Genomic DNA, 23,129 nt, shown 5'->3' with positions numbered 1-23,129 from the left:
TACGTGGGCCCTGTCGCCTCCCTCTCCATTCCTCTCCCCGTGGGGAGTCCCAATTCCATGCCTTCCCTAAGGAAGCCTGTGCCCCATCTCCATGGGAGCCTCCATTCCCCCAACGCCCACCTCCTGGCCCTGTCCACTTTCATGGCAGCCCCATTTCCACACAGCAGCCTCTCTCCACCCAGGGGCCCTGCTCTAGCATCCTAGGGCAGCCCCCAGAGCTCCTCTGACTCCCCCACCCCCGCCGCGGATCTCCCTTTAAAGCAACATGAGGCTCTGGCTTCCCCCTGCCCAGGCTGACTGAGCCTCGCTCCCGTTGCTAGGTAACATCCTCCTCAGCGCGCCAGGGACCCGCGGCCGCACTACCCTCACCTGCAGTCGGCAGCGCGACTCCCATTGGTTAGCTGGGCCCTGCACTGAGTTCCCATTGGGCGGCCTCGTCCTGAGCCGCGCTCCCATTGGCGAACAGCAATCTGCCCAGGCCGCGTCACGTTCTCACACCATGCGCCAGCGCCACCACCCTGTCTGCTGACTGGCTGGGACCGGTGACAGAGCGGGCCCTGCGACGGGGGACTCTGATTGGGCGGAGGAACTGCCGCTCACGGTTCAAGCTGCCGCTTGGGCGGCGGGGCTGGTTTAAAGGCGCCGCTCTAGGAGCGCTCCGGTCCCGTCCCCCATCCAGTGGCTGCTGAGGGAGAGAGAACGAAGCAGCTCGTGGCGGGCACCGACGCCTCACGCAGGTGAGAGCTGGGAAGAGGCGCATCCTCCGCCACCCCAGCCGCTCGCGGGGGGCCGGCGCGCTGCTGAGATCCCCGGCGCCGCTCGGGACTGGGACCCGCGCATGGGCTTGCCGCGGCGGGTTGGGCAGGGGCTGAGGGCTGCGAGCGGCCCCGGGGCTGGGCTGGGTGCAGGCGCCTGCTTGCCCTCCGGATCAGCGGCGTGTGTGACATCGCCTCGCCTCCTGCCCCGCACCGTGCGCACAGGGGTGGGCGCTGCCCCGCGAGCTCTGTGCCTGGACTAAACGGTGACGTGCCGGCTCCCGCGTGCCGAGGAGAAGGCAGCCCAGCATCGGGACATCACAACCCCCCGTGCCCGGCCTGCCCGTGTGTCGTGACAGGTTCACGGACACTTGGACTTGTCGGTAAAAAGTCCCTAGACTATGCCTCACTCTGAACCTAGTGAAACAAGGCAGCTATAGGGAGAGACGAGGCAAATCAGGCTAAATGCCAATTAGGGTGTGGGGTTGCTTTTGTGTAATCTAGTACTAGACAAAATGTGTTAGGCTCGTACAGGCACGTAGGGAGATCCAGTCACTGCCCTAGTATCAACACTAGACCACTGAGGTATAGGACAGTCTGTTACTGCATGGTGTTTGTGCTACCAGAACCTGCACAGACTGCTTTTCAGCTCATTGCTATCTTTGATCCACCTGGGTATGACTGTCACTGGGAGTTCTGCCTGCACGTATGGGGCTTTCGGAGGCAGAAAATTGAAGGGATTTTTGTGTGTCCTAAAAAGAAGAATAAATCAAAGGAGTTGGAGGCACTGTCCTCCTGAAATTCAGTCACATACTAAAACAGAGCTTAACTATTTTTTTTCCTGGATGTGTCTCCTATATAATTTCTAGAAATGTAGCTAGCTTCAGTGCCTCAGGAACTGAACTGACCAGGTAACCAAAAGCAGGAATGAGCGCAAGGCATGACTTAGTGGATAATGTCATCCACTCTTCCTATTATCTTTGTGTGTGCATCAAATACAATTGTTTCTGCTCTACTTCATTGTGGTCTGAACTGCAGGTCCAATACCAAATTGTTTTAATCTCCTTACTTCAGCCATCTTTACCACTGATCATATAGTAAGCTTTCTCCTAAGTCTCTCGCCCTTTCTTTATTTCTCACTCTGGCAATTGCCCAGATCTTTGCAGCATCAAACCCAATCACAGGATCCAGCCTGTGTGTTGTTAAGCAATGGACTTTGTAATAACTAAAATCATGTATTTGTTACATTAGTAATGTAAAATCTGATATAGGAGGAGAGAATATTTCCTTGAGACATTATGTCCTAGTTTCTTTCTGGGCTTTACGAAAAGACTTGTGTGAAATTTTACATGCATACTGTTGCCTAAAATCTGAGCTGTAACCAGGAGAGTGCTGCATTTCACAAACACTTCATGATCTAGCAGCAGTCTTCTTAAAATCTTTGAATATCTGCAGATAGCCTTTTTGATACGTTTAGTAGAAAAAACATCTAGGGGTCTGTTCAGTGTCCAGTACATGATGTATTCACTGTACATCAATTAAATATTTTTGGAAATGGGTGGAGAAAGGAACTACATTAAGTTAAAAGGCATATTTAATTATCAAATTCATCATAGCAGTATTTCTTCAGAAATGAAAAGAGTGCTTTTATTGAATGTTTTATTTATGAAACCTGTTTCAGGAATAAAAGGAGAAAAATGAACGACCAGTTGTGTTACCTGCAAGAACCAAAGATTTGGATTCTTATTCTGTTTTGTAGCTTTCAGCAGACTCTACCCTGTGAAAGAAATTTTCAAAAATAATTTTCTAGTCTATTTAAGATTTTTATCTCAAGCAACTAACAGAGCTCGCTGTAATTTAAAAAACAAATTCAGGTGTGCCACTATATGAAGTCTCTCCCATTATGGAAAAACTGTAGTAGCATTTTGCAGCCATGGCAAGGACTGATGTGGTATGCACATTATGCCTCCTAGAGACTCTTAAAAAGGCACAAGGTTAAATAACTTTTCTAAATATTCCTTACCTATGTTAAGACATCTTGGATCATAAAATCAATTAAAAAATAAAACTTTAATTGTATTTCTCTAATTTCTAACAATGAAAATAGATGACTGGAATTCCTATGCTCCCCTGCAAAAACAACGAGAGTCCTGTAGCACTTTAAAGACTAACACATTTCTGCAGGCATAAGCTTTTGTGGGCTGCAACCCACTTGTCAGATGCATGAAATAGAAATCAGATAAGGGGGTGGGGTGGGTGTGTGTGTGTGTGTACACATACATATATACATCCACGGGTAAGAATAAGTGTAAACAAAGTCCATTCAGTTAGAGTAGATGAGGCCTATTCACAACCATTGATTAGAAGGTGAGAATGTGTGAACAGTGACAATTACTTCTTGTAATGAGAGAACCATTCCAAGTTCCTATTCAGACCCAGTTTGATTGTGTCAAGTTTGCATACAAGTTCCAGCTCTGCAGTTGCTCCCTGAAGTCTGTTTTTGAAGTTTTTTTGTAGAAGTATGGCAACTTTCAAGTCAGCTACAGAGTGTCCTTGGAGATTGAAGTGCTCTCGGACTGGATTATGGATGTTACCATTTTTGTCTGATTTGTGTCCATTTAGTCTTTTGATTAGTGACAGTCCGGTTTGACCAATGTACATGGCAGAGAGGCATTGCTGGCACATGATGGCATATATTACATTAGTAGATGTGCAAGTGAATGAGCTGCTTATGGTGTGGCTAATGTGGTTAGGACCTGTGATGGTGTCACTAGAGTCAATGTGCGGGCAGAGCTGTCAACGGGGTTTGTTGCAGGGATAGGTTCCTGGGTTAGTGTTCTTGTTGTATGGTGTACGGTGCAACAAACCCCGTAGCCAGCTCTGCCCGCACATCGACTCTAGTGACACCATCACAGGTCCTAACCACATCAGCCACACCATAAGGAGATTTAACTTCAAAGCCTAGACTCGTTTCTGCTGTCAGGACAGCACTACTGTTAATAGTCATTGCATTGCTTCTGATTCAGTTTTGCAACTGAATTTTATTTTACCACTGACATTTACTATTCAGGGAATCTTGTTCCTACTCAGTGTTACACCTGAGGAAACTGCATTTTGTTATGTGGCAGGCTTCAGTCAAACCACCTCAGCTGGCCTTATTGGGCTAGTTATACTAGTTTGCTTTAAACTGTCTGTTCGGAATATCTTCCAGTAGGGCCTAATGTAATGCTTAATTTCAATTTGGAGTTTGTCGGCTTAGATATGCTACTAAAACAGCGATCTTTCTAGTGCTTCATGCAATCTGCTTCTGCTTTGCACTCTTATAGCATAAACATGCCAATTAATATTTCAGAGTAGGGCACACTATTGTGATTTAATCTTTCACTGAAATAAAGTTCCAGTGTTCTATTTTACTGCACTGGAACTCAAATATAACCCAAGCTTACTGCAGTACTCCGCATGTATCACATAAGTACATATAGACATAGCCTTTATGTAGTAATGCCTCTGTTGTGTGATAAATTCACTTTAGCTAAACAAAAAAATCTTGTTGTAACCTGTATTGTACCTCAGCCCTTCCCTGTCCTGTTTATTCCTACTTGTCTAATAGTGGGTGTAAGCATCTCACCTCAGGAACTTTTTAATTGATGGGGACAGAACCTAGCCCAGTGTTTCTCCAGGACTGGTCCATGGAACAGTACGGCTCTCTGAGATCTCCCTGACACAGGTCAGGAAGGCAAGCGTGGTAGTCCCTGGTATCAAAAAGGTTGACACTATAACTTGTAATGCCTAATCACCTTACTGGGCCAGTGTAATTCAGGCCAAGCTGTAGCTTCCTTCGTGGAAGGAAGTCACCAGAGGAGGAAAACATGCACTTACCCTTGCCCCTGCTATGCAGCAGCGGTGGTCCAGCTACAGCTTGTATTTACCTAGAGGGGGCAGTTCACAGCATGTCCCTGCAGGCTGGACATATAGAGGCACCCTTACCTGTCGTTCCTGTGGATGACGCCTTAGCAGAAACGGCAGGATGCATTCCTAGCCTCTATTTCCATATGGTTCCTGTTAGGAAAAACCTCGCCCCCCCCGCAGGAGGGGGCGGACTCGGAGCAGGTGTGTCCGCCGGAGCTTGCAACAGAAATACAAGCTGTGAATGATGTAGGAACAGCTACTCCCTCCACCTGTCCTGTACCCCACCGCGGCAGCCGCTATTGTTTGTCTCCCTCTATTCCCACGACCCCGACCAAGTGGAAGCCGGAGCTTGCCTGTCCTCGCCGCTGCCCGCTCCCCCAGCGCAGGGTCTGCACGCGCTACCCAGGCCGCTAGGTCGCAGCGCCACGCGGAGCGGAGGAGAAGAAGCCGATTGGGAACATCGGTTCTCGCTGGCTGACACGGCGCGCATGCGCGTTTGGGTGCCACGCTGACTGTGAGCAATCCATCAGGCGCATGCGCACTCGCGTCGCGTCCCCCTCCCCCGCCCGGTGCGAATCGCGGGCCTGCGATGGGATTCCGGAACGTGTGAGTAAACGAGCCGCTCCGGCGGGGGGCTAAGGCGCTTCTTCCTATCCTGGGGGGACAGGGGGCTGCTCGCGGCCGGAGATCCCGGTGCGCCGGGCCCCCTCGCCCCGGGCCCTGCTGGGGGGCGTCTGAGAACGCGGGGAGAACGTTCTGAGAACGCAGGGAGGGCAGCGGACATGGGCCGGCGCTGCGGGGGACCCGGCGCGTGGCTTGCTGCGTTGGGCTGCTTGGCAGCGTTTGCCGCGTGCCCGGGGGGCGGGGCCTGAGCCGGGGGGGGGGGGGCGCCGTGGTTCATTTCTGCCGGTGGCAGATGCGGGAGGGGGAGATGGTGCCTCCATTTTGGGGCAGCCAATAACACTCGAGTCGGAAGAAGCCCCGGGGTGTCTGAGCGCAGGGTTGCCTAGCAGTGGCGTAGCGAGGGCCGGGGCGCTGGCCGGGCTCTTCTCGGCGGAGCCGACCCCCGCTGTCGCAGCAGGCGGCCAGGACCCTGCCACCGTAGCTCATGCCGAGGGCTCCCGCTGCGGGGGGAGCAAAGAAAGGGAGCCGCGGGGACCAGAGCCCGTCACATCTCTTCCCCCGCAGCCGCCGGGCGGGTTGCGAGCATCTGCCGCCGTCATTCCCGCCCCACAGCGGGTCGCTGCCGCCGACGGGGGGCGTAAATGTAAGTGTTGGCGGGAGACCCAGGGTACGCCACTGTGGGCTAGTGGAGCGGGCACTGCTTGGACTCAGGGACTTGGTGTGTTGGGTGACCTTGGGCGACTAAGTTCACCTCTTTGCCTCAGTTTCTGAGTGTAAAAGAGGGGGACCGACACGGATTCCTCCCTTAAAGCGCTCTGGATGAGAAGGGCTATATAAGAGCTAGGTGTTTGTTTATGAATAGTGGGGCTTTTCTAATGGAGGCAAGGCGTATGGGTGGTGGGTTTTTTGTTTGAACTACTTCCCCTCTCCTGTGTTCTACCAGCAAAACCTCAGTCTGGCCTTCATTTAGCTTTAGTCCACTGTTCAGATCTGCCACCTCTCCAAGCTGTGTTGCACTGGGGGAAAGGGAAGGAGAGTATTAGAGGGGAGCAAGCAACCACCTTTGGTGGCTGGATGTCACCTTTTGATCTTCCTGTTGTGTGAGTGTGATACGGCTGGGGTTTGGACTTCAGTTCCTGCTCTGCTGCAGGCGTTCTAAGGGACTAGTCACAACTTGTGAAAGGAGCAATCTACCTTCATAGCTGGGAATCTTGGAGGTGAAGGGCGTGACTTTTGTGATCCCACTGTATTGTTGACTTCAGCACAGATCCGTCAGGCTTTGTGTAGGCAGGTGGCTGGGATCCAAATGCCTGTATGGCTGCTTTGATCACCTTCCTGATATGAAAGTGTTCCACGTTTATTTCTTTAAACTCTGAGAGCTGATAGGTCCCATCACACAATGCAGCATCTTGAGCCAAGTCCCTGTAAGGGATAATGACACGTCTCAGTGTGGGATGCGCAATACAAAAGATGAAGATCTCAAACTAAATGTTGGTACCTGTTGTCACTGCAGTGCCCCTTTTTTAATTATTATTATTTTATTTATTAACTTACCAGAGAAACACTTTCAGTGATAAAGGTGGTATCAATACTGCAAAGATCTGTGGGCCTCTTGGCCCCTGATATGCATTCTTCAGGAGTTGACTAACACTGAAAGAGTTTCTTCTCCTAAGCAGGCAAATTGTAATGCCAGCATCGTTACGTCACGCTTACTTAATCTAGATTTCACTTAAAAAAACCTCCTACAAGTAGTAGTTGTCCTTGTGGGCAGACCTCTGAGCCTACATCCCTATGGCAAATCTCTACTTGGTAGATCTGTGCTCACGTGATTCATCCAATTGATTTCAGTGGGCTTATTCATGTGCATAAGTGTTTGCATCCTCAGGGACTAAATTTATATTTTTAATAATTTAAAAATTTCTTAGTGACATCAAATCAGAAAGTCTACTGACAATTAGGAACCAAAGAAACAAGTACAAAACATCCACTAATAAAATGGGAAGAAAGTAAATAACTAGCAATACATACATAGAAACTTTGATTTTAAATTTAGGGGGAAAAATCAATTACAGTTTAAAAAAAAAAAAGATTATCTATCTGGGAGTTAAGCATGTTTGTGAAGTCCTCCTCTAATAAAGATGAGTACTCATATTGGTATGAGAGAGTGGGACATGCCATAGCAAACAACATTAAAAAGAATATGTAGGAAATAGTTTTTCTAGGTGCTTGTAGGAAATTAGAAGTCTATCACATATTTATTAAGTTGAATGTGTCCAAATAAACTTTGCTTTTTTTTTTTCCCACCCCCTCTCCCCTAAGATCTACCACAATGCCTGGATCTCTTCCTGTGAATGCTGAAGCCTGTTGGCCAAAAGATGTGGGAATTGTTGCACTGGAAATCTATTTTCCTTCTCAGTATGTTGACCAGTCAGAATTGGAAACATTTGATGGTGTGGATGCTGGGAAGTACACCATTGGCTTGGGTCAATCAAAGATGGGATTCTGCTCAGATAGAGAGGATATCAACTCACTCTGCTTGACTGTGGTACAGAAGCTTATGGAGAGGAACACTCTCTCCTATGATTGCATTGGGAGATTAGAAGTTGGAACAGAGACAATCATTGACAAATCAAAATCTGTAAAGACTGTCCTGATGCAGCTCTTTGAGGATTCTGGTAATACAGATGTAGAAGGGATTGACACAACAAATGCATGCTATGGAGGCACTGCTGCTATCTTTAATGCTGTTAACTGGGTTGAGTCCAGTTCTTGGGATGGTAAGTTTGGTGTTTCTGTTGGAAAGCTACATCTTGAGTCTTTGTCCAGTAGTCTTCCTAGTAACCACTTTACATACACAGCACAAAACTTTGTGCTTGGATACTAAGCTTTTTAAAATATTTAATAAGATACAATATTTCCTTTTTTTTATTTATTAAAAAATGCTGAGGAAAACAAACATTGGCCTTGAGTATAAGTTTCCTTGGAAATACATTAGATAGAAAATGTATATATACTTCCAAGATGACTTACACGTCTAGTTTACACCCTGTGGAGATGTGAAATTAGAACGTATTGTATATGTGTTACAAAGTGATTCTGAGACACCTACTTATCACTGACCTTTTCTTGTAAATCTAGATGGGATTGTTCCAAGGAATGAAAATAAAAGGTGGAAATAAATTCAGAGAAGTGTGAGCTGATTAGAACTTGCACAGTCCTGCAGCAACCATCTCTTCCTGTAAACTGAAGAACTAAACATTGCAAGCTAAAAATAAAGTTTCCAAGGGACTTCTTTCCACAGTTATTTCTTATCTTTTACAGGTCGTTATGCACTTGTTGTTGCTGGAGACATAGCTGTGTATGCCACTGGAAATGCCAGGCCAACTGGTGGAGCTGGTGCTGTTGCTATGCTAATTGGTCCAAATGCTCCTTTAATTTTTGAGAGAGGTTAGTCTCATGGAAAGATTTAAAACAAATACCATATATAGGTATACTAGATCTGCTTTGAGCCCTGCAGAACACCCGCAACTCCAGGATGCCCAGCACTGTTGCTGCCATCATTCCAGGCCTCCAGGGAGCCAGATTCACTCTTTCTGTTGTTAGAATTTGCACCGTCTGCCCTGTTGGTCCAGACTGACCACTTGTGGGTAGAGTAGGAGGTACTGCCTGCTTTCCTTCAGAGTTTCACCAAAGGAAATACAAGGGCTGCATTGTCTAGTGCTTGTCAACACAGCTTTCTGCTCATGAGAGGGAATGCTGTCAAGTAATGAAAATCACCTCTTACAGGCAGGATAGGCTAGTTTCACAAAGGAACTTAAGTGTAGTGATGCTGAGTGTCACCATACCTAACTTCTAGATCAGGGGTGGGGAACCTTTTTTATGTCAAGGGCCTGATGGTGGCCCTGGCGGCGGGGGAGAATTCGGCGGCGGGGGAGAATTCGGCGGTTCCGTAGGGGCGGGGGGGCAGTGCCCGCCTCCGAAAAGGGGCAAATGGTGGTAGGGTTTCGGTGCCCCCCCCCACGGAACCACCGAATTCCCCCCAGCCGCCAGGTCCAGACCAAATGATTTCGCGGGCCTTATACGGCCTGCGGGCCGGACGTTCCCCACCCCTGTTCTAGATGCCCAGAAAATCACTGGAATTACCAAAACCTGCGTTAGGCACCTTGGTTCCCTATCTGTGAATGGGGAAAGATAGGCACTTTAGAATGGAATTCACAAAAGCATGCTACACAGCTCTTGGCCTAAACTAGGCAATGGAGGTGCCAAGGCGAGAGGTGTGTGCTAAGCCTTGCCTCCCTCTTGGAGCCTAAGCCCAGGCTGCAGGGAGTTGCCTCCTGCTTGAGGTTCTCTGCTGGAAAACCTTTCTTGGTGTTGGGTGCCTATGTTTTGATTTGAACCCAGAAGGAGAGGAGGAACTCCTGCTTAACTCCTAGCCCAGTGGTTAGGGTATGCACTTGGAGTGTGGAGACCCCTTTCCCCAGTTTGTCCCCTCCACCTGAGTGGGAGAAGGGATTTGAACAAGGATCTGCCACTTCACAAGTGAGTGCCCATATCTCCTTCACTATGGGATATTCTGATGTGGGCCTCCCTCATTTTCTCCTGTTGACGTTGTTCCAGTTTGGATAACAGTGAAAGGGTTATTGGGTCAAAGAGAGCAACTAAGTAGAAGAATAACTGTAGCCCGGTGGTTAAAGCACTCAATGTGGGAGGTGGAGACCGGGCATCCAGTCCCCCTGCAGCAATGACTCCTAATTATTTATCAACAATGGAATACCTTCAGTAGGAGAGACTGAGGGAGTCTCACATCGCAGTGGTTATGGAACTCAAATCCCCCATTCAAATCCCTTCTCTCCTCTTCAGGTGCAGGTGGAACTTGAAGTAAGGTTTCTCAGAACCCAGGTGAATAGCCTAACCACTAGGCTAAAAGTTATGAGGTCTTCCCCTAATCCGAATGCCTGTTTTGCGTATGCCTCATGTGGTAGGCGAGGTCTGAGGACATCTGCTGTATGGGCCCCACAGGAGAGTTAAGTGGAGAAATGCCTATTTTCCCCCAGTTCATGAATCATGCTGGGGTTCAGGTGTCCAGATGCCTAGAGTGGGGCTGCAGTCCATATGCAGAAACATAGGCACTTAGGGAACTTTTACTGCACAAATTCAGGCGTTGAATGAGCTTAGGCATCTCTAGAGGGTTTGGCAGCAGCTGAGGTGGAACTTTTGTGAATCCTAGTGGGGCCTGTTTTTGGTGTTAAGGCATCGAAGTCTTTTGTGACTCTAGCCTGATGTAGTTCCAGTGCTTCCACTCTCAACTGGGTAGTGAGAGATCTGGATCTGTATGTCAAACCCCCATGGATGTGAGAGTGCACTACTAAATTGCTTGACCGGCACCAAATCTTACCTGTATGCCCCAATCTTGAGTGATGTGTATTCAAGTTGACTTTTAAAGTGATTCTCTTAAGCAATTTTTTTTTTTTAAATAAATAGGACTGCGTGGGACCCATATGCAGCATGCCTATGACTTTTACAAGCCAGATATGGTGTCTGAATATCCTGTAGTTGATGGTAAACTATCTATTCAGTGCTACCTCAGCGCATTAGATCGCTGCTATTTTGTCTACCGCAACAAAATCCGTGCTCAGTGGCAAAAAGGTATGTATTATTGTAAAATGTTTGCAGGCATTGGTGGCAATCTAAAATTCTGTTTGCCAGAGCACCTAATGAGAATGCAATATCTGTACAGCCACATATATCCAGTCTAAGGCGATTTAAATAAATAATATTATTTATATTAAATAAATATTAATTTAAATCAAGGTATATAGTAAAATGAGCAAAACTTGACCCATCAGTTTTTGGTTTTGGTGGGGGCAGTGTTGGTAGTGCACATTGCGGTATTGACGCACTTCTGTTTTAGAGTGTGTAGGATTAAATGAACCTCAGGAAAGCAACATGGTCACCAGGACTTTGGTTAGCACATACCTCCAGTGTATAGTACTTTGCCTAGCAAGATGTGAGTGTGTATTTGCTTTTTTGGTCCCTTAATCCTGTGACACAGATTATTCAACAATTACAAAGAACAAATACCCCTATTAAACATCCATTTTATATTTCTTGAGCAGCATTAGTTTGAAAATAACTACCTCCTGCTAGTGCTAAATCTGATTATCGTGCCAAAATACTATTTAAGTATTTTATGCAGCTCCACAATCATATGTCACTTTACAGGACAGATGCAATTTGCCAATTATCTAAAGAGCTTCTTTGACCAGAAACATATTTAGAAATGCAAATAACTGCAGTGCTTCTAGTAACTTGCCAGCAAAAGTAGGGTTTTCACAGTAATCTCCTGGATGCTACCATATTATAGCTTGCTTTTTTTTAAAAAAAGTGGCTAATGTGAGCAACAGCATATGTATTAGAGTAAGTTGTAACTCTGACCTTTTTTTATGCCTTTTCCAGAAGGAACTGACAGAGACTTTACCTTGAATGACTTTGGCTTCATGATCTTTCATTCTCCATACTGTAAACTCGTACAGAAATCTGTGGCTCGACTGTTGTTGAATGACTTTCTTAGTGACCAGAGCCCTAAAACACAAAATGGTATCTATAGTGGCCTGGAAGCTTTTAGGTGAGAACTGCTAATATTACTTAAGTAGTCAGAGGAAGAAGGAAATGTAAAATGTACTATGCATCTGACCTGCTTCTCCCTTTCAGCTGTTTTAGTGAGTAGCAACAGTTTCTAAACCTTGTTTTTTTAAATAGGGATGTAAAACTGGAAGATACATATTTTGACAGAGATGTGGAAAAGGCCTTTATGAAAGCTAGTGCTGAACTCTTTAATCAGAAAACCAAAGCTTCTTTACTTGTATCCAATCAAAATGGAAATATGTACACCCCTTCAGTTTATGGGTGCCTTGCTTCTCTTCTAGCACAGTAAGTATAAAGTCAGAAAAATAAGAAATTGTGACTTGATCTATTAATTCTTGAAAAGCTCTAAAAACAATGTTTTTCAAACAGGTTTACTGTAACAAAAACAAACTAGCCCGAAAAGTACTTTTCCCTTGGATTAAGTTCAGGTAGCAGACTTTTGTTTTTTAAACACAAACATAAGTTTGGCAAAGTGCTTTATGTACATTTAGTTGTGCAAATGAAGTGGGAAAGCAGGCTGTACGCATTCCAGGGAAGGGGGTTGTACTGATTGCTGTCCTGTGCAAACCAGCATACTGATTGGCAGTTGATGGTGAATAAACATAGTTGCATGAAGTATCTTTGCCTTGGATTAGCAAAACAACATTTTAAACTATCCTTGTAAAAAAAGGATATCTGGCTACACTCTTAAAACCTGAACACACACATATGGTGGTTGGGTTAGGGATCAGAAGCCTTTCCTATCTTGCCACAAGTTATGGCAGGGTTGATTAGATGATTACTAGAGGCTGGTTGCAGCTCAAATAATTCTGCATGCATACTTAACAATGTGAAAACAGCCTATGCAAGTAATTTATTTATATATTCTCGTCTCACGTACTTCATCTGTCCATCTTTCATGAGTTGCATCCAGAAACAGCTGCTTCCCTACCTTCCAAACTAATTAGCCACTGACTAAAGGTCTCATTTACTAGCGCACACCTCTCCCAGCTGCCAAACAAATTAAGGAGAGAGGAATCAAGACACCATCTCTTCCCCACCAAAACAAGCATATCCGACTTCATTTGTTTCTTTGCAGACCGTTTCAGCTAGCATCAGCTGTGGTGCAGCCACTGAGACTATGACAGTACCAAGGGGAACTATAGAAAACCCACTCTCTTGCATCCACTTTCTCTCAGTCTGGGCTTTTTAGTCTTTGAAGATGTGATGCTTTGCTTAAGCATAGAAAAAGCAAATAACCTGAAGATTGTAACATTTTGGCTTTATTTAGCCCCATTCCACTTAAATTAGTTTAAATTGTACTGAAGAGTCCTAAATCTTGTTTTGAAGATCATTATGTAGTGCTGTAGATGTATGTGGCACTTCTCAGTTACAAAGTGAGATGATCCCTTCCCTGAGAAGCATAAAGTCTAATACAGGCAAAGCAATGTGTAGATGCCTCACCATCAGAGGTGAAAAAACAAGAAGCAAGGAGCACTCTGTTTTGTGTATATGAACTGTAGCTTGCAGTCAGTTGAGGTGTGAGCTGCACTGATCCAATAAACTCTGGTCTTAGCAGGCTTAGTTCTTCCTGTAAGCTAAATATCACATTTGGCTATTTAAAATTGGCACTTAAACATAGTTTTCTTAATTCTTCTTAATAACTTTTGCTTGGTGTACAGATCCTCCCCACAACAGCTGGCAGGACAGAGAATTGGTGTGTTTTCCTATGGCTCTGGTTTTGCTGCTACACTCTACTCCATTAGAGTTACACAGGATGCCACACCTGGTAAGTTAATTTGAGTAAGCATTTCTCACTTAGACAGTTCCCCTGAAAAGTTGGCTACACTAAAACGTTGGTATAAGCAGAAATGTAACAGACTGGCTAATAGTGATAGAAGTATTTCTGTACCATTGGGAAAAGACTAAAGATCAAGATGCTGTCTCACCATGTTCTAACTCCCAAAAGGCTAGCTTTATAACGTTTTCTTGAGCAAAATACCAAGTGAAGGACACTTACTTATAATGATTAAAGCTATACAAATGCAATCTTGTGTCCCACAAATCATGGAAATTGGAAGACTATAGTTGTATTTAATATGCAGTTTCTACAAACGTCCTTTTGAAATTGTAGTGCTTTGGCATTTACTTATAGTATTAGTGTTGACTTGGCAGTCTTGTGTGTTGCAGGTTCTTCTCTGGATAAAATAACTGCTAGCCTGTCTGATCTGAAAACAAGACTTGACTCAAGAAAGCGTATTGCACCAGATGTCTTTGCTGAAAATATGAAGATTAGACAGGAAACACATCACTTGGGTAAAAGCATTTTCCATATAAAGTAAATTACAGCATTCTTAAGAAAGCAAGTTCCCGATATTGTAATCAAATCCATGAATTCAGCTATGAATTGAAGTCCAGGGCTTTTGTACCTTTCTAGTTTTACATAATTTCAATCAACCACTGCAGCAGTTTAAGTATTCACGTCACAATTTGAGCTGAAGTGAAGGCCAGGCTTTGGTATCAGTACACTTGCTCTTCTGCTGTTTCAATTTGGAAATGGGCAGTGAATGTTATGATAAACATTAAACATAAACAATCAGTTAACAATATTTTACTGGTTTGGTCATAGCCAACTACATTCCACAGTGTTCAGTGGATGATCTCTTTGAGGGAACATGGTACCTAGTGCGAGTGGATGAAAAACACAGAAGAGCTTATGCTCGCCGTCCCGTGTTGGGCGATGGACCTTTGGAGGCAGGAGCTGAGGTTGTCCATCCAAGCATTGTTCATGAGGTGAAAATTCCATACTTTTAAAATACTTGATGTAAATAGCAAAACTATTTCTGTACATGGGGGCGCTATGCAAATCCCCTGTAAAAGGGAGAGAAGGGGCTGATAAATTATCTCCATCTAATTTTGTTAGAAATAGGTAAAAAGAGCCAAGAAATAAGAGAGAGAAATCAAAGATATAAGTTTTAAACACTTCCATGAGCAGAATATAATTTTTGGTGCAAAAGAGACTGAGTCAGTTTGTCTATAAACCAAGACTGCAAAAACATCTAGTCAAACTTGAATAGTTAAAACCAAACTTTATAACTAGTGTAGCATGAATGTTGTCTGGGAGGTAATGCTGGCAGCTATGAAATCTAAAAATGAAGGAACTGTAAAACCTATTTTTAAAAACTTTTTTTTTTCCCTCTTCAGTTTATCCCAAGCCCTGCTAAGAAGGTGCCAAGAATCCCTGCAACAACAGAATCTGAAGCTGTTGCTGTCTCTGTTTCTAATGGAGAGCATTAACATACCTCTGTGAGGTGGGGAATGAATCAAAATGGGGGTGGGATGGGAAAGGAAAAGGGATTAAATATTATCTAAGCTTCATTGTACAGCTATACTTTTAATTGGTGCATGGAAAAATGTTTAAACTCCTTGAGAGGTTTTGTTTAATGTGGTTTCATAACACTAAAGCATGACTGTATTGGAAAAGAAAGCCAAGGTTCTGTGGGCTTTCATAACTTGATGTTGGTGTGCTTTAAATAAAGGTTCAGGAAGGAGTGTGACCAATTACAAGATCTTCGTAGCTGGACACAGAAAAAACAGGAATTTTGCTTATCTTCCCAAATTTTTTTAGAGAAACCCTCTAAAATAGGTTTAAATGTGCATGCACAAACTCCCACTCTGGGAGCAAAATTTTCTAAACTATAGTGTGTCTCTCTTCTCTCCCCCCCCCCTTTTTTTTTCTCCCCCCAAAAAGTATGACCAAAAGCCAGTCTCTCTTTTTTGCAGAAGTCATTTGGCTTTTAATGTTGTGGTCCTCAGTGCCTTGACAATAAGCAGTCAGTCTTCTAAATATAATATACCCTTCCCCTGCTTTAAAAAAAAAAAAAAAAAAAAAAATTAAGTTAGTAATAAGTATTAAGTAATCAAAAGTCTGTGACCATCTGATAGCTTTGGTCTCCATCTAACTCCTAATGTCCATACCACATCACTTTTATCCATCTCATTCAAGCCCACCAGCATACTGTTTTGGCAACATTAGAGAGGCCGAGGACTGAATGAAGTTGGAATCTTCACTATCCTTCCACTGAGCAGTCCTCAATGGCAGTGGGAAGAAAGCTGTATCTGTTCTTAATTCCCCAATTTTTTCAATTTGGCACCTTTTAAAAGGGTTTTAAACTTAAATGCTATTTTTTTTTAATTTCACTTATCAGAGAGCAGACTTCTAGTCCCTGATTTCCAAATACTATGGGGAGCTTATTCAAACTGACAAACTGCAAAGGAAAAAGATGTGATAGTTCATCCTTGACTCCTAGCTATTGCATCTGCTGTATTTTTCTTAATGACAATTTCTAAATGTGAACTTATGATTGGCTTTGTATTTCAAGCTCCTTCTGTACGTCTATAACAAGACGTATACAGGAAAACACAGAAAGCTTTTTCCAACCTTCCAGTCTGACAGCTGTTAATCATGCAAGGAGAAAATGCCCAAAAATAGTGTGAAGACCATTCTGAACTATGAAGAGCCTTGCTAGCTTGTAAAATATATTTAAATTGTTGTAATGTACAGAAGTGAGTCTCTTGTTTAATTTTTATTTCACTGTCCACTTCAGAACTTCATTGTCTAATATAAATTTGCAGAAATGACATGTACTAAGATGCACGGTTTTGGTGTACTGTAGTGTTTGTATAATACACTATATGTTACTCACTAGGATTTGATAACTTTTGTTGGACTTGTACAGTCAACTTTTAAAAATTTAATTTAATTTGAACTGATGTGGACTAACAGGCTAAGTGCTATTACTGAAAGTGATGGAGAAACAATGCATGAAGATACTTTTGCAAGTGTTTGGCTTAAGTTTCATAAGAGCAATTTAATTTGCTGCCAGAAGACAAATTTATCATAGAATAAAGTCCATTGCTGGCAATGGACAGATCAAGAACTACTGGCACAAAAAATTAACTTGCCATCCTCACTAACACTGAGGCAGATCCTTTTGTAAATAAAGTTTTAGAGATATTTGAAACTGATGTGGGTGTAGTGCTGAATTGGTGTGGAATACATCTCTTAAATGGATTAGGAAGATGACCCAGCAAACACTAGAGTATATGTGGGGAACCCAAGCTGTGCATGTGTTCTGGTGTAAATGTTTCCCTTTTCTGTTGCATGGTGGAATTTTAAGAGGAAAGTTAAGCAGATTGTCTGTCTGTCTGATACTCTAACCCAAAAATATTTAGAACTATGTTTCAGGGCTGTATCTTTCAATATTATGTACAGCTTGTTCTTTAAGTCCAAACCATTTCTAACCCCTCCCATCTGTAGCTTAAATACACTGCAATGATTCTATTCCCATCCCCTTCAATATTTTGAAAAAAACTTGATAGCTTAATTTTTCTTGACTGCCCTCTTGCTTGGTGCTCATCTCTGACTACACTGTCCTTTTTTTGCAAATCCATGCTCCTCTTTAATATATTAAAGCTAAAGAAGGGTGTTGAATATTCCTTCATTTGTTTTTATATATAAACAGAGCTATTTAAAACCCTCCATGGCCAATGTAACACAGAAAAAGCTGCTTTTGAGCTTAAATTCAGGTTGTCAGTTAGTAACACAAATTACAGCTGTGCAGCTTCAATTTTTACTTGACCTACCTAAAGCCCTAAGAGGCTTGCCTCTAGATGCCAACTTAGCTATTTTAACTATGCCAACTCACAGTGGTATAACTATGGGGGAAACATTATTACAGTTTGCATTTAAGTTAAGGTTGAGGGGAGCAGAGCCCAAACCTTCTGAGTAAAGCAGAAGTTAGGGGTATTTCATCTCCAGCCTTTCACACATGGATTGCACATGGTAGCTGCCTTAACGGGGCCTATAGCAATGTGAATAAAGCAAAGAGACCTCTACTGCAAGAGAATGCTAGGCTATTAGGAAACCCCCAGAACAAACAAACAAAAAACCCTATCCCATTTGTGTGTGGATTGTTTTCTTTGACTTCTAGTATCAAAATCAAACTGTTTCTGTGCTAATCTTTCTTTACTGCTGAAATAACATGAGCCATAGTGTGGTATGTTTCCTTAATGGCCTACTGAAGAACATTAGAGTTGAATCTGTAAGTGAAGCTAAAGCATGATGAACTTGAAGTCTGGTCCTGTTAGCAATATCTCAGAGCCTTCATTTGGAGCGGGATTGTGTTCACCATAGTTCTGCAATCTTGATATGTCTCATCTTCTTGCTTATTAATTCACACAAGGATCAAACTACTGAGGCCAGTAGATGGCAGCATAGCGTACCTAGGAGTTGCAGCCTCTCTCACAGTGATACTAAAATAAAGGTGCAAAATATTTGATTTGAGTTAGTGGAGCAGCATGTTAGGGTTTTCCTTTGAAGATAGGAGAACTTGTGATACATCCCAGCAGGAAATAGCTTGACAGACCAAAATCAATGCTCAGGCTTTTCCAAAAGCTTTTCCTGGACTAATGATGAGAAAGGGAAAAAATAAGGTTAGAGCCTCTTTATATATCAAGGTGTAAGGACTAAAACTTAAGGACTAATATTTAATACCTACCAGTTAATCTTGGCTGAAGTGAGTAGTTGTAGATGCCTTGTAAATAAATATTCACTGCTGTTCAGGAAACAGTCTCTAAATAACCAGATTTTTGTCCATTGCAAATCAAGTCATTTAGATTCCTGTTTCCTGTACTGTGATGACTTATGTTAGGCTAATAAAGTAATATTTCTGCAAGCAACCACCCTTTATAAATAGCTATCCTAAAAGATCCAGCCCAAGTATATTGAATGTAATTTTACTCAATTACTAAAAGACAACCTCCATTAAGCAACTTGTATTTGTTAATCAGTTAATATCTTTCATTTTACATGTAAGGTCTATGAGGCAAAGAGCAAACACAAATCAGTCCTTTGGATGAAATAATACATTTTGAGGTTTAAGGCAGTTTGTTTATTTAAAAATTACAAAAATGTAACATCAAAGTTTCCTGTGAAATAAATAAAACCCCTTGTTAAATTTACTGAATGTGAAGTCTGCAATATGCAATTCATAAAATTGAACACAACTTGGATGTATGTCTGATGCCATGGTATGAACTGGGACCTTTCTTTAAGTCCTGCTCTCTGGGTTCTGGTTGCGTGACTATGGGAGTAGTCTCCAGGGCTCTTTTCTTTTGCACTCTGTGCAAAACAATTCTGTAGATACCAGTTACTGAGCTTCGAGAATCTCTTCCACGGTTATTCTGAATGTGTTCTTCTGTGATTCCCAAATCCTCCAAGGTATTTTTCACTTCAATTTCCTCCTCTTTGAGGGTACTAGTCTCTGCTAAATACTTTGGATCCAGTTTAAATGGGTCCAAGGCTTTTGGATACTGTATCCCTTGCATCCATTCATTCTTCATAATATATTCAATAGAGTATCGTGCAGTTGGTATTGGCTGAAGAATTCCTCTAATCAGTTTCTGGCAAGTTTCTGAAAGATATGGAGGCAGGCTATATGTCCCATCAAGAATACACTTCTTCAATTTGGCCACTGTGTCTGCGCGAAATGGCATAGTACCAGTTGTCATAAAATATAAAAGGATTCCTAGTGCCCATATGTCCACATAAATACCAACATAGTTCTCATCTCGGAAGAGCTCTGGGGCAGCATAAGGAGGAGAACCACAGAAAGTGTTTAAAGTTTCATCTCTTTTACTTATTGTGCTGAATCCAAAATCTCCTACCTTCACGGAGGTGTTACTGGTATAGAATACATTTTCTGCTTTTAGGTCCCGATGAATGATATTGTTATCATGCTGTAGACAGAGCAAGAGGAAAATAAATTATTAATATGTGAGAAGGCTCTTCCAGCTCATTTGTTTCTGTATCTTTGCCATACAAAAGTTGCCATTTAAAAAGTCAACATTTGCTAAGTTACCACACAGTGGGTCTGAGGTACTCCAGTGTTTCTCTATAGTTAGAATAGGAAAGTCTAGATGTAAGGTATGGAAATGCACAGTTAAGATGTCCAAACAAACTTAGCTTGGCTCTGTATTGACACCAAGGGAGGTGGGGAAGGAAAAAATGCAATGTCTTTAAAAATCAGTGTAATCTGACACCATAGCACATGCACCAATCATAATTTTACAGTTATTCCCGGACATTGCTACTGTATAGAGTTATGACACCTGAACAACTTAACTGCATTTCCTTACCCTAATGTTTAGATTTCTTTTAAGGTTAACTAATTCTTAAGTGTCTGGGGTTTAGAACACTTGTTATTGCAATAATTACAACAACATCTGTCATGTTTTTTAACCTTACATTACTGATAAATACTTTTAACCATAACTCCTTAACACTGAGTTTGTGTGAGAATAGAATAATATAATGTAATGCCAAAAGGTGTTCGATAGTGCATCCTTTGATCTCTCTCTGAATGTTTCTGTTGATGATACTGTAGCAGCCTCTAATCTTTAGGCTTGATAAAAAGCAGTCCAAACTCCTATTGACTGCATAGAAGTTTAGGCCAGGGGTTAAATTTGATCCATAAAGATCTTGTGTGTGGGACCATTATTACTTTTCAGACCTTGACTTCGTTGTTCTACAATTACAGCAATGCTAATAAGTGCCGTTATGCTATTCCTGCTCAGCTGCTAGGTTCTCCCTCCCCATTAGCAGTTCACTTACACACAAAACCAGAAACCTGCTAAGATGCTGATTCTTGGTTCCACTAGTCATCGTGATATAGACAATCTCATTCAGCGTGTTTACAGATGTAACACCAAGGCCATGACTTCACATGTGGATGAGAGCACTGCAGAAGAGCAGGGAAAGTTGTCATACTGGTGTGTTGCACTATGTGCAATGAGTTTTGTGGTTTCAGTCCAATATCCAAAGAAGAGGAGGCAACATCAGAAAAACCACCACAAAGGCAGCATTATTAGGCATTCAATAGAGAAGTCAAGAGTTGAATGAGCCTGGGGATAGCAGGACTGACTGTCCCTTGAAGTGGCGGCTCTAGACAAAGGCTGAAGTAGAGTGATGTGGGGAAGTCTACACTACCACTGCACGGGGGGGGGAGCTTTAGTTTCCAGAGCTGCCTTTCAGGAACCTTTCATTAGCACTACATCTACTTCTGCAAAACAAAACATGAAGTTTGTTAAAGTAATGGAGGATAACTTAGGCCTAAAGCAAAACAACTTACCATGTGCTTCACAGCAGACGCAATCTGTGAGAAGATTAATTTACTTTCAATTTCTGCTAACTTTCCCTCTGTGCTGATTTTAGCAAAGAGTTCCCCACCTCCAGCATACTCCATCACCAGATGCAGTTTTGACAATGTCTCCACCACTTCGTAAAGTCTGATAATGTTTGGGTGGTGCAATTTTTCCATGCTGGAAATTTCACGGGACAGTAAGCGTTGAGTCTTTGGGTCTAACTTGGTCTTGTCCAAAATCTTAATGGCTACTTTTTCTGGAGAGAAAAATGTACTTGCATGTATTAGTACAAGACATATCAATATCAACAATGTTAAATGAGCATTGTTTTAAAGTAACTGAAAACTTAAAATCTCAGTGCTTTTTTCCACTTAGCATTCGTTTGATGTGAATCACAGAAAGGCAACCAAGTCAAGTCCTCTCACAGCCCTACATGTACTCCACTCATTCAGAAGCAAGGCACCTCTTTCCAGCCTACTCACTCTCTATCAACATAGCTAATAGGAAAGTATAGATGGCTGTACTTAACCTAAGCTGTACCTCAAGCATTACCATGGTATCAAACATCTCTCTGTCAAGTCTTAGCCGCTTGAAAGAAGTCTAATGGAAGTTGCAGTGGGGTACTTAGTAGGACCCCACTCACAGATTGCTGCAGCATTGGGAAGAGTGCAAGCTTAATTGAAACCAATTAATCAGTTTCTGTAGGGACTGCTGACAGTGAGGTGGCAGTTGCTGGGCTAAGGAGGCTCAATAACAGGGAGGGTATAAATGGGAGGAAAAGGAAGCAAGGGGAGCATTGAGTGTGGATTGGGGGAAGAAAGCTGCAGCTTCTGTTGCACTATATAAGTGAAGAATAAATACATATGTAGTGAAAGGGTAACAACGTGGTGTGTGTTTGTGGCTAAGAAATCAAGAAATAGGCCAGACAGCATGGCACATTGGCTAGCAGAGGAGCTGCCCTGTGGCAGAAGGGCTTACTCCTTTACATGGAAAAGATTTGTGATCTGATGTGAACAAGCCATAACAGACTTCTTCACAATCTCCTCTGCCCTCCCCCCACAAAAAAACTGCTTGATTACAATCAATACTTACAGCAGCAGTAAGAGGCTGCTGCTGTAATAGGGTTGCATTAGTAGGACCATTGCCAGCAGATCGAGGGAAGTGATTATTCCCCTCTATTCGGCACTGGTGAGGCCATATTTGATGTATTTGTGCCCAGTTTTGGGCCCCCCCCCAGGAAAAATGTGGACAAATTGGAGAGCATCCAGTGGAAAGCAATATAAATGATTCGGGGGCTAGGGCACATGACTTATGAGGAGAGGCTGAGGGAACTGGGTTTATTTAATCTCCAGAAGAGAAGAGTGAGGGGGGATTTGCTAGCAGCCTTCAACTACCTGAAGAGGGGTTCCAGCAAGTATGGAGCTAGGCTGTTCTCAGTGATGGCAGATGACAGAACAAGGAACAATGGTCTCAAGTTGCAGTGGGGGAAGTCTAGCTTGGATATTAGGAAAATCTTTTTCACTAGGAGGGTGGTTAAGCACTGGACTGGGTTACCTAAGGAGGTGGTAGAATCGCCATCCTTAGAGGTCTTTAAGGTCCAAAGTCCTGGTTGGTGTGATTTAGTTGGGGTTGGTCCTGCTTTGAGCAGGGGGTTGGACTAGATGACCTCCTGAGGTCCCTTCCAACCCTAATCTATGATTTTTATGAATAGTTTGTCTTTATCAGTTGTCTCTTTTGCTGTTCGTTCCAGCCATAGTCACAAATAGAGAAGCTATGAATATTATACATCACTATAATTACTTATGATTTATAATTTCTTTGGCAAATTCAGAGAACTGGAATAGGAAAGTATGGTAAGAGAGCACACTGGAGATCTTCAACGTCCTGAAACTCAAAAAGGAGTCATACAAAAAGTGGAAGCTAGGTCAAATTATGAAGGATGAATAAAAGAAAACACAAGCATGCAGGGACAAAATTAGAAAGGCCAAGGTGCATAATGAGATTAAGCATAAA

General features: G+C 43.0%; 2 protein-coding genes across 5 annotated transcripts in view; one reads left to right on the top strand and one right to left on the bottom strand.

Annotated features, from left to right (window-relative positions):
• The first annotated feature begins 607 nt into the window (after window positions 1–607).
• The window catches only part of HMGCS1 (3-hydroxy-3-methylglutaryl-CoA synthase 1), a 24,492-nt gene continuing 1,970 nt past the window's right edge, over window positions 608–23,129 (top strand). The window contains exons 1-10 of one of the 4 annotated variants that reach the window (XM_067545593.1): window positions 608–737; window positions 7,608–8,065; window positions 8,610–8,735; window positions 10,770–10,934; window positions 11,745–11,913; window positions 12,048–12,218; window positions 13,595–13,701; window positions 14,103–14,228; window positions 14,542–14,705; window positions 15,117–16,940. In XM_067545593.1, coding sequence (XP_067401694.1) covers window positions 7,618–8,065; window positions 8,610–8,735; window positions 10,770–10,934; window positions 11,745–11,913; window positions 12,048–12,218; window positions 13,595–13,701; window positions 14,103–14,228; window positions 14,542–14,705; window positions 15,117–15,209 — 1,569 coding nt within the window. In that variant the 5' untranslated portion in view covers window positions 608–737; window positions 7,608–7,617 and the 3' untranslated portion in view covers window positions 15,210–16,940. Of the gene's footprint in view, window positions 738–4,996; window positions 5,271–5,637; window positions 5,932–7,607; window positions 8,066–8,609; window positions 8,736–10,769; window positions 10,935–11,744; window positions 11,914–12,047; window positions 12,219–13,594; window positions 13,702–14,102; window positions 14,229–14,541; window positions 14,706–15,116; window positions 16,941–23,129 lie in introns of those variants that run through there. The other 3 variants (XM_067545592.1, XM_067545590.1, XM_067545594.1) reach the window with 3 other exon arrangements.
• Window positions 18,909–23,129, bottom strand: part of NIM1K (NIM1 serine/threonine protein kinase) — a 17,907-nt gene continuing 13,686 nt past the window's right edge. Inside the window, exons 2-3 of the mRNA XM_067545595.1 lie at window positions 21,104–21,372; window positions 18,909–19,712 (exon numbers count right to left, since the gene is read on the bottom strand). Coding sequence (XP_067401696.1) covers window positions 18,963–19,712; window positions 21,104–21,372 — 1,019 coding nt within the window. The 3' untranslated portion in view covers window positions 18,909–18,962. The remainder of the gene's footprint in view (window positions 19,713–21,103; window positions 21,373–23,129) is intronic.

This window comes from Emydura macquarii, unplaced genomic scaffold (genome assembly GCF_026122565.2).
Source record: "Emydura macquarii macquarii isolate MOO-44397 ecotype Brisbane River unplaced genomic scaffold, CSIRO-AGI_Emac_v2 contig_1045, whole genome shotgun sequence".
NCBI classification, from domain to species: Eukaryota; Metazoa; Chordata; order Testudines; family Chelidae; genus Emydura; species Emydura macquarii.
This window is presented reverse-complemented; position numbering and strand designations above follow the sequence as displayed.